The sequence below is a fragment of the Orbicella faveolata genome, unplaced genomic scaffold, assembly GCF_042242905.1.
Source record: "Orbicella faveolata isolate gen_17 unplaced genomic scaffold, um_ofav_v1 contig_47, whole genome shotgun sequence".
In the NCBI taxonomy this organism is placed as follows: domain Eukaryota; kingdom Metazoa; phylum Cnidaria; class Anthozoa; order Scleractinia; family Merulinidae; genus Orbicella; species Orbicella faveolata.
Genome location: NW_028301577.1, coordinates 2,133,289 through 2,142,590, shown reverse-complemented (window position 1 = coordinate 2,142,590; position 9,302 = coordinate 2,133,289). Strand labels below are relative to the sequence as shown.

General features: G+C 39.8%; 1 protein-coding gene and 1 non-coding gene across 2 annotated transcripts; both read left to right on the top strand.

The window, feature by feature from the left end:
• LOC110057179 (LIM/homeobox protein Lhx1-like) lies at window positions 1–4,878 on the top strand. The gene is made up of 4 exons (XM_020763766.2): window positions 1–995; window positions 1,132–1,346; window positions 1,451–1,843; window positions 3,838–4,878. The coding sequence occupies exons 1-4, from the start codon at window positions 802–804 to the stop codon at window positions 4,122–4,124; spliced, it is 1,089 nt and encodes a 362-aa protein (XP_020619425.1). The 5' UTR covers window positions 1–801; the 3' UTR covers window positions 4,125–4,878.
• Window positions 4,879–8,903: 4,025 nt separating this feature from the next.
• Window positions 8,904–9,211, top strand: LOC149096758 (Nuclear RNase P). Its single transcript, XR_016204423.1, has one exon.
• The last annotated feature ends 91 nt before the right edge of the window (window positions 9,212–9,302 follow it).

The window sequence follows — 9,302 nt, the reverse complement described above, 5'->3', positions numbered from 1 at the left end:
CCGTTCCGATCGGCGAGCCTTCCAGCCGCCCCGCTTACTGATATGGATCGACTTTTTGCGTAAAAATGTTCTCACCAGTCGGAAATATCAGTAACCCAATATTCGCACAACACAAGCGAGATGGCTTTTACGCGATGCCGGTCTTTCCTTTTCATCGATCGCGGATTCCGCAGTTCGGTGAAGACGCATTCGTGGTTGAAGCCTTGCGAGACAAACAGGCGCTCTTAGCCTTATGATGGCAGTCAAAGCGAACAATAGCTAGACAAAAGATGTTCAAATTGCGCGATATTTTCGAGTTTACATAATCCCGGTCAAACAATGGCGTGTTGAAAGTTTGGCTCGCGCCCACAAAGGCTCTCAATGTCATTGGCTTTTGTCAGAGTGCTGTCAAATTTGAACTGTCAATTCCTTATGACAGGCGGAGTCAAATTATATCAAAAGAGGAGCGCGTAAATGTGTTGTCTTTCAACAAGCTAATTGACGTATAGCATGGCCGACTAAGTGCTTTCTATGGCGCGCGCTTTCATCCTTTCACTTTGCATTCCGTGCGCCAAACTGTATGCAAATTTTGACCGCGGAATAAACTCGAGCGTCGGTTTTTAGAAAATCCACAATCCCTCCTCTTGAATCGCATTTTACCGTCCCGTTCAGCAGCTGGCATAGTGCGAGGTACCTCCCACTGGGCACGTTGAAGAGTTACTCGCATAAATTTCACGCGCAAAGCACTGTACTTTACATAAACGTACATACAGTCGCAAGCGGACGAGGAAACTGAACTGAAGAGCGCGTACGATCGGCTGGATGAAGGGCCAGATTTGTAACATGGTTCAACAGTGCGCGGGATGCGAGCTCCCCATCTCGGATAAATTCCTGTTGAAAGTTCTGGACCGCGTTTGGCACGTCAAATGCGTCCATTGCTACGACTGCAAATGCGCACTCACCAACAAATGTTTTTCTCGAGAGGGAAAGCTGTTTTGCAAGAATGACTTTTACAGGTACGTAACGCACAATCGGCCGAATCAAAAAAAACGCCTGCTTATCTAAATAACTGCCAAGCTTTCTCCAGACTAAGTGAATTCGATGGCAGTGCATTACACAATCTAAGTTGCTTTCTTATTTTGAAATTTTCAGGCGCTATGGAACAAAGTGTGCTGGTTGCTGCTTAGGGATCTCGCCGAATGACATGGTCCGAAGAGCCAAACACTTGGTGTTTCACGTCAAATGTTTCAATTGTTCCAGCTGTAACCGGCAAATTTTGACCGGTGATGAATTGTATTACGTCGGAGAAAGCAAATTCGTTTGTAAAGAGGACTACTACCAATCACGCTTGCCATCCAAGCATTCTGGTGAGTGGAAGGGGAATTGGTTTGTTTATTAATACACAAACGGTTATTTAATGTTAATAGATCTAATTCTTGCCTATGTGTGTGTGTGTTACATCCTTCTACAGACTCTGATTCCGAAGAGAAAGATCTAAGCTATGGTTTAGACGAGGATTTAGACGTAGCACTCGGAACGAAACGCCGCGGACCACGGACTACCATAAAAGCTAAGCAGTTAGAGGCCCTCAAGGCTACCTTTGCAGCTACTCCTAAACCTTCCAGAAATATCCGCGAAAAATTAGCGCAAGAAACCGGCTTAAACATGCGAGTGATTCAAGTATGGTTTCAAAACCGAAGATCGAAAGAGAGAAGGCTGAAGCAGCAAGGAGTCTCTCAGCCGAGTGCAAGCCGCGCTGTGAGATCAGGAAGACGGTCAAGGAGAGCAAAGGCTGAAAACCTTGGAAACGGATCTACTAACCCCGCCGAACAGTCAATCAACACATCACATATAAATTACACAGGTAGGCTACGAACACAGTCTGTTTACTTTTCTTCCGCATTCAAATTTATTCGAGAAAAACTCTTTCAGTAAGACCTGCTTTACAGCGCGAGGTCAACCGCCTCTTGGAAACCGCGCAAGAGCACTCTGCACCATGAGAGAATATAGCAGTCAATTTCTAATGGATAGTACTTGAGAGTGTATTTGGAGAGCACTCAAAAGCTCTTCAACTTGATAGTCACAACAGCTCATATGACATGTTCCGTCTTGAATAAAGCTGTAAAATCTTGCTCAGTTGCCCTTGGAGATGGGGGAAATTTAGAAAGAACGTTTAAACACACCCGAGAGACAGTCCCAAAACTTCCTGACGACATAGCTACAGAGTACTCCGGTGAGAACCCACCGCTAAGTGGGAATGAACAACGAAATTTTTCTGCTCTATCAAAACTGGCAAGTTACCAGAAGATACTAAAAATCACGAATTTAAATAATTCGAGGGCCGCGTATCAACCTCCTATTGTGTTATAAAGGCATTATTCAACCATTTTGCCTGCCTTACATTTTTAGCACATTTATGAGAACAGACAGCTGTGGAAACAGTTTTCGTGCAGAAACAGTCGAATTTTGACAAAAAGTGTTCAGCTAAAAATAGACGGCCACAGAGTAAGGCATGCAATATCGAAAGACATCTAATACGAGCTGGCAGGAAATGGCAAAATGGAAATGCTACTTATCACGAGTTTTGTTTAGTGATAAGGGATTTACCGGGGAGAAATTCATTCGTCCTTACTTCCTCGAGATATATCGTCTAAGCCAACTCGGTTAAATCAGAAAACTTTCGCAAGACTTACTGCTGTATTTGAATAAGGAAATGGATCTTTTACATTTCGTGATTTTTGCTATGGGCGATAAATTGCATACAGATTTCGTGCTACTTCAAAAAACAAACTGCCTACTGTTTAAAACCTTCTATTCTTTAATAATTCAACAGGTTTGGCGTTTAGCTTTTCGAAGTCAAAAACTGCTAGCAGTGAAATATTCCCCGTGGTCCCAATCAAACTAGACCTTTGGGAGACAATTTTAATTCGTTTTGCTTCACCGGATCTTTCATAGGTTTCTCTTGATTTTGGACAAATGCCTTTACAAATTAAAATCTTTTGCTTAAAATACAGTAGTTTAGACGGCAGAGAGATGAAGTTTGTTTCTTTCAGTTTGACCTAAGGGAAGACCAGGCTATTAAATTTTTTAAAAAATAATAATAATAAAATGAAAACGAAAATTTTTGTCTCAAATCGTAACGTATTACAAAAACGGCAAAGCTTACCTAAGCTTAAAGAGCTCAATATTTTAATCGTAGGGGGATTTTTAAAATTACCTTACTGAAACGTTTCATCAGTTTAAAACTGGAAAATTTAAAGGGCGTTAAATTCAAGGGAGAGTAATTTACATCAAGAGTAGACGATGTTTCTATGAGCTGTGTTTCGTGAGTTACTTATCGGTGTGGCATATAGAGTTACATTATTTCACATTGTGTGGCCAATACATAGGTGTAACTAAGAACATTAAATAGTTGCGTTACGATGTAAAGCTTGCCTTTAGGCCGGCAAAAGTCACTTGCTATCTCTGTTTGTATTTATAAGATCTGAATATATTTAGTTCTAGATTTTCTGCAGGGGTGTGCTAAGTGCCGATTCGCGATGATTCGAAACATCTCTGCAAATATTAAAGTAGCTCTTACATTAAAGAAGGTACAATATTGTAGGTGATCCGATAAAATGCCTTTTCTTTCCGTCTAATGGCATCACATCATTCTTATGGGCTTACTGTGTTTGTCACTATCTCTTTGAAACCACAATGACTCTGTTTATAAAATATAATTCGTAAAAGCACCGAGGGCTTGCGAGACAGTCCAACATTTTAATCTAAAGATTAGGCGTTGACGTGCTGGAAAACTAGGCTTTATTGCATAAGCCGTTTTTTTCTCACTGTTTTTATCTACTTATTTCACACGTTTAGCTCCACAAAATTCACACTTCCCCGCGACGGCTTTTGATGACTTTTACATGAAGACTGATGCTGGTTTGCCGAGCGAAGTGAACACTGCTATGGACAATTCTCAAATGCTTCAAAATACGGGATTTAACAACCAAGGAATCATGGCTGTGAATTCCGTTAACGATAACAGCTCGGGATTACAAATTAGCCACTGTGTTGTTGGGCAGAGCCAGAATGGCGGACTAACCTATGACACGGCAGCCGGGAGGCCACCAAACACAATACCTCCTTCCGCCGAGGTTTGGTGAAAAACATGAAAGCGATTTCCCAGTTCTGTACTTGAGTATTCGCTATCTAAACAACAACAAAAAAAGAAATATTTAATGCATAAAAACAAAGTCGGCGAACAAACGGTTTGCCCCAAGTCAAAGAGAATAAAAGGCCTGATATTGTGTTAATCCACCTCTGAACTGATAACGACAAAGTGCGCTGAAAACACTCTCCTATTATCTTGTTTTAGCGGCACACCAAATGCTTGGCGAAGCTTAGACGGCTGAAGAAAACCTAGTTATCGTTTCATCAATAAACAATGCCGCTCGCCTGACCATTAGAAAGATTAAGTAAATAACACAGCTTATTGCCTTGGGGCATGCATAAAGAGGCACGTTTTCGAGCTCACTGACAGAGTTGTAAAGAACAGAAAAAATATAAATGAAAAATTTTGGCATCATAATCAGTCGAAATACGTTCTAATATAAAGCGTTTTGAAAGAGGAAAATGTAACCCATATGAATAATGGTTCGCTAGACGAACATCTGTATGAATTTGTAAATGTTAAAAAGAATATTTTATAATTCTAGTATGAGCAAACCCAACTGTTGTTCAGCTGGTAATTGTTACTCGAGAGAACCGAGCTTGACAACGACAGCTATGGTGATGCCACTGAAAATATATAATTTGGTCACATTCGTGACTGGTGTAGATGAAAGAATTATTCGACATACTGCTTGTTCTACAGGCTTGTGATTTTTATTCAGACGGAATAAAAAGTAATTTCTTCCAGCAGGTGTAGAAATCATATGTTGAACGTGTTTACCTAAGAGTTCTATGTAACTGTTTTAGTGCCAGTTGATCTTGCCAAACGTTTCTGTTCCTAGAAGCGTCCGAGAAACAAAATTATTGTCATTGCATTTGCTTGAATTTTGAGTGCATTGAAGCAGCTGGTTTTTGGCCTTCGCATGTTAGCGCTACTTTCGTTCACCCATGAAAACTTAGCAGTCTTTAAATTTCTTTTGTTTTAAGCTTCTTGTTGGCATATTAAGAAATGAATCATTGTCATTATACTCTTCTCTTAAAAGGTTTCTTCAAGAGTGCCTTAGGAGCCGAAAACTTGCAGTACGTAAACTCGTATGGATGGAAATCCGTGTACTATCCGGCGCGGATGATTACAAAAACAAGAAAACCAAAACAAGGCTCCATGACGGAACTTCTTTTAAAAAGAACCTAGCGGGCGGGCGGCAGAACGCGCTAAACACATGGAACTTGCAAAAAGACCACCCAATGTTTTGCAAAACACTGTCCGCTTCGTCCTTTTAAAAGGCGAAACTGGCTCATGTTTTATGTATGACCACAAGAGAGGCTTTTTAAAACAAGACACTTGAATAGGGCCTCACCAGTGGGAGGCTGATTACTACATTTCCGAGGCACAGTCATGTTTCAGCCAGCTTTTGTTTCAACACGCCAAAAATCCCGCCTCAAACAAGCCAGCGCAAAAAAACAACGCGCAATTCGAGACTTCCCTTGCACAAATTCGTTAAAAAAAATTGGTCTTAAAAGGCCCAAATCAGTAGAAAGGTGTGGGTTTGGCCCTATTTCATCAACAGGAAATTCAATAATTCGCTTGTAATTGATTGTAATTTTTCAAAAACGAAAGGACAAATTTATGTACATATTTAGCAGCCCCCCAAGCGGCGTCCAGTCATGATTCCTTACTGTATAGCTTTGCAAATGGACAGTTTTCGCAATGTGAGAACCCATGCATTTATTTCAATTAAAGCTAGTCAAGAAGCATATGTTTTTATCTTTGTCATGCTACAGGTGAAAATCTTAGAGAAATTCTGGTGCGAACTTTAATGTCAAGATTGTTTTAAATTGGTCATGCGTTATCGCTCTTTCTTTCGTTTTCTCGCGTGTACGCAAATTGAGTGTGATTCTGCCTGGGGCAAGAGTTGACCTTTTTCGCGAACATCCGGTCTTTTTCTGTATTTGAACGCATATTAAGAGTTCGACCACATTTTAACAACAAAAAGCCACTAATGTTCAATTTGAGACGTTAAGTGCACTTCCAGGCTAAGTACTAGCCAACACCTTTCAAATTTAAATGTCAAATGACTCCGGTGGAGCTGTATGCGAAAGCAACTTTTCAAGCTGAATACACCCGCAAAATTTATTTTGCTTCCGTTGATGTTAGAAAGTTTCTCTTTTAGTGACGGACAATTACTAACTCTGGTAAACAGCCTTTCTCTCTTTAATTGCCAAAGAGCAGGGTAAATAGACTAAAGTTCTTTGCGTGAGGCGGTTTGTTTGGTCCTCTCGGATAACTTTAAGTGTTTTCTAATCAAAGGCTCTTAAGAGACGTTATTAGCACCGGCTTTAATGGTTAAAAGCCTTAAAAGAGATCACTCTTACTTAAATGTATTCGGTACCATGTAGTTTTAGCCGCGCCTCATCGTCGCAAAACATCGGATAAAAAATCGAAAGTTTAAAAACCACAGTCTGTAGCGTTTAATCTGTTTGTATTCCAGGCTAAGATCTGTTGCGAAAAACACAATTCTCACGAGTTTTCGCAAAAGATCGATCGACCCCAGGGCAAGCATCATATCGGCTGAATCACCAAGCAAAATGAGCACTGTTATTCTCTATATACAGACTCTCGTTTTCGAGAGATTTATATTTTATTCTCAGTGTGACCTTGGAAAGAAATGAATATGGATAGAACCAATTGAATTGTACCGAAACTAAAACCGCACCAACAATTTGCCACCGCATATTATTTTCCGAGTCGTCTTCATCGATTGTATCGATATCAACCCTCGCGTGTTTCAGTCCCAGTTCGCCAAGTGCCTGGGCCAGTATCATTAGCTTAAAGTTTTACTCGACGGTTTTAATAACAAACTCAAGAGGGGAAAGCACTTCACCATTCAATAGCAAACCGTTGTTCTATTCTTTGTCTGAAAGGCTTAAGTTCAGAGGACGCCTTGCTAACAAAATGATCGCCAAAACTGTCCGTTTGAAAAGAAAAGATTTCAAAACTATAACTCCACACGTTATAGAGAAGTTGCAGCGACTGCGTTGCACCTCTTCTCAGTTACAGGTGCCTAGCTGAGTGAAAACGTAAAATAAAGGATTAAGAAGTAGTTAATTAAAGCTTTCAAGCATATTTAACAAGCCCATGTACAACAATGACTTGTTAAGTTACTTGATCTGAAGCTTAACGATAAGTGAGGGAAGTGGAACTTCGCACTTGCGTGAGAATTATTCATCACCATATGTCTACTCTTGTGCCTGAATATACACAGCCATACTGTTGGGCTGAGTGATGGATCCATAAAAAGCTTTTAGCTTAACAAACATTTATAAGAGATGATAAATATTCCGACGAAAAACAAAAGGGCCTGAAAGAAAGGATTGATTGTTGATTTTGTTAACTCAACTGACTCACGCCGAACAAAGGCCATCACCAATGGCAACAAACTACTACTACAAACACGCCCTCTGTTCATGTTTTCTTGAATGTTGTCGTTTCCAGGTATAAACGCGACAAGAAAAGTAAAGTTGCGTTGTTCATTAGCTGACTTTCAAACAGATTCGTCTTTATCTAGTCAAGCCTCTTTAACCGTTATCAAAGCGAGTTTTCACTTAACTAGATCATAGAAGCGATAATGGAAAAATTCGACACTTTCCTGAGCAAGGTGGAAGAAAGAAAGAAAGAAAAAACACTTCCACCAGCAGTTTTACACCTCCCGAGAGTTGCTGAGCAGCAATAAGTAACCACATGCTTAATTTTGTTCAGGTCTGAGGTTTGGAGATAAAGATAATTATAGGTGTCGTAGACAACACAACAATAGATCAGACGACAAGACCGCCTGAGTGAAATTCTTTGTGTTCTCTCTCAAGCAGTTTCTCGTTGAGCGCACAAGCTTTTATTAATGGCTTTCAATAATTCTACACGTAGTAACTTTTCAAACTCCTCTCACACCATTATAGTACCTCAGAGGGGAAAGAGTAGACTTTGTAAATATAAATTCTCCACACTAATATTATATGAATTTATTCAACTTAAGTTCTGAGAATTTGGTGATAAATCAAGACAAATTTCCTTTAGTTGATAATTTTCCATATTCTCATTACCTATCGACTTTATATTGTATTAACTTGATGGGGGAAATTTGAAGTTAACTTTTCAGAAATCATTAATGTTCAGCTTTTATTTTGCATTTAGAGTAATGAACATCAGCCCTGCATCTAAGTATAAACGTAAATCTTTTTTTTTTTTTAGTACAAACGTCTTTCTCTACCTTAACAGTTATCATTGTTTTAAGAAACTTCTTTCTGTCTATAGGATCACGACGCTAACTTGCCTGCTGAGAAAACGGGCTTCCATTTATCAAAAAGTACAGTACTAACAATTTTCTACTCTTGTGTTACACGTTTTTATTTAGACTCCGACAATAATTATTACAACAAAAAATAACGTAAAGAACTGCGAACTTTTTAGTAAATGAAGAAAATTTTGTAGAAACAAAATAGTCAGAGTAATAGCAACATTGTTCCCTTTGTAGTTACCTCTTGTTCGCTAAAATCAGTCTTTATTACGCATGCGTAGAACAAAGAATGTTCTTTAATTAGGACCAATCGATGCCACTTAGCATAGAAGTAGTATAACGTTCAATTGTCAAAATCAAAAGTCAGTAACTCCCACAAAAACTCAGATTAACGGACTGTGGGATCAAGAAATGCATCCCACAATTGAGCCGTGGACAAATTGTACAGATATAAATAAGGAGGTAAAGCATTAGTTATGCCGGGTTGGGTGAAATGCTCGCTTAAGGGGCTACTACCGAGGAAGTTGCATTCCTGCATATGCCCCTGGGAAGGTCTGAGACAGAGGCTGTAGTACATCCCAGATGGATGTCCTCCGAATCAGAGGGGTGGATCACTAGAAACAGGCTTGGCGAGTTGCATTTGGCAGATGACTCTACTCTGTGTTAGGGTGGAGGATGCCAGTAGCTGCGTCACAGTTGGAAAGGTTTCACGGCCAGCTAAGTTAGTTCAATTAGCGAGGTAGTGCCATGCAAAGGGGCTATAACTCAATTCAGACTACTCTTCATCCAACCCTTTTTTTTTGTGGAAGATTAATGAAAGACAAATTCTCTCCAACTACTTTGCAAAGTGGATTTGGCTTTACTAGATTCCTTTCCGTTGTA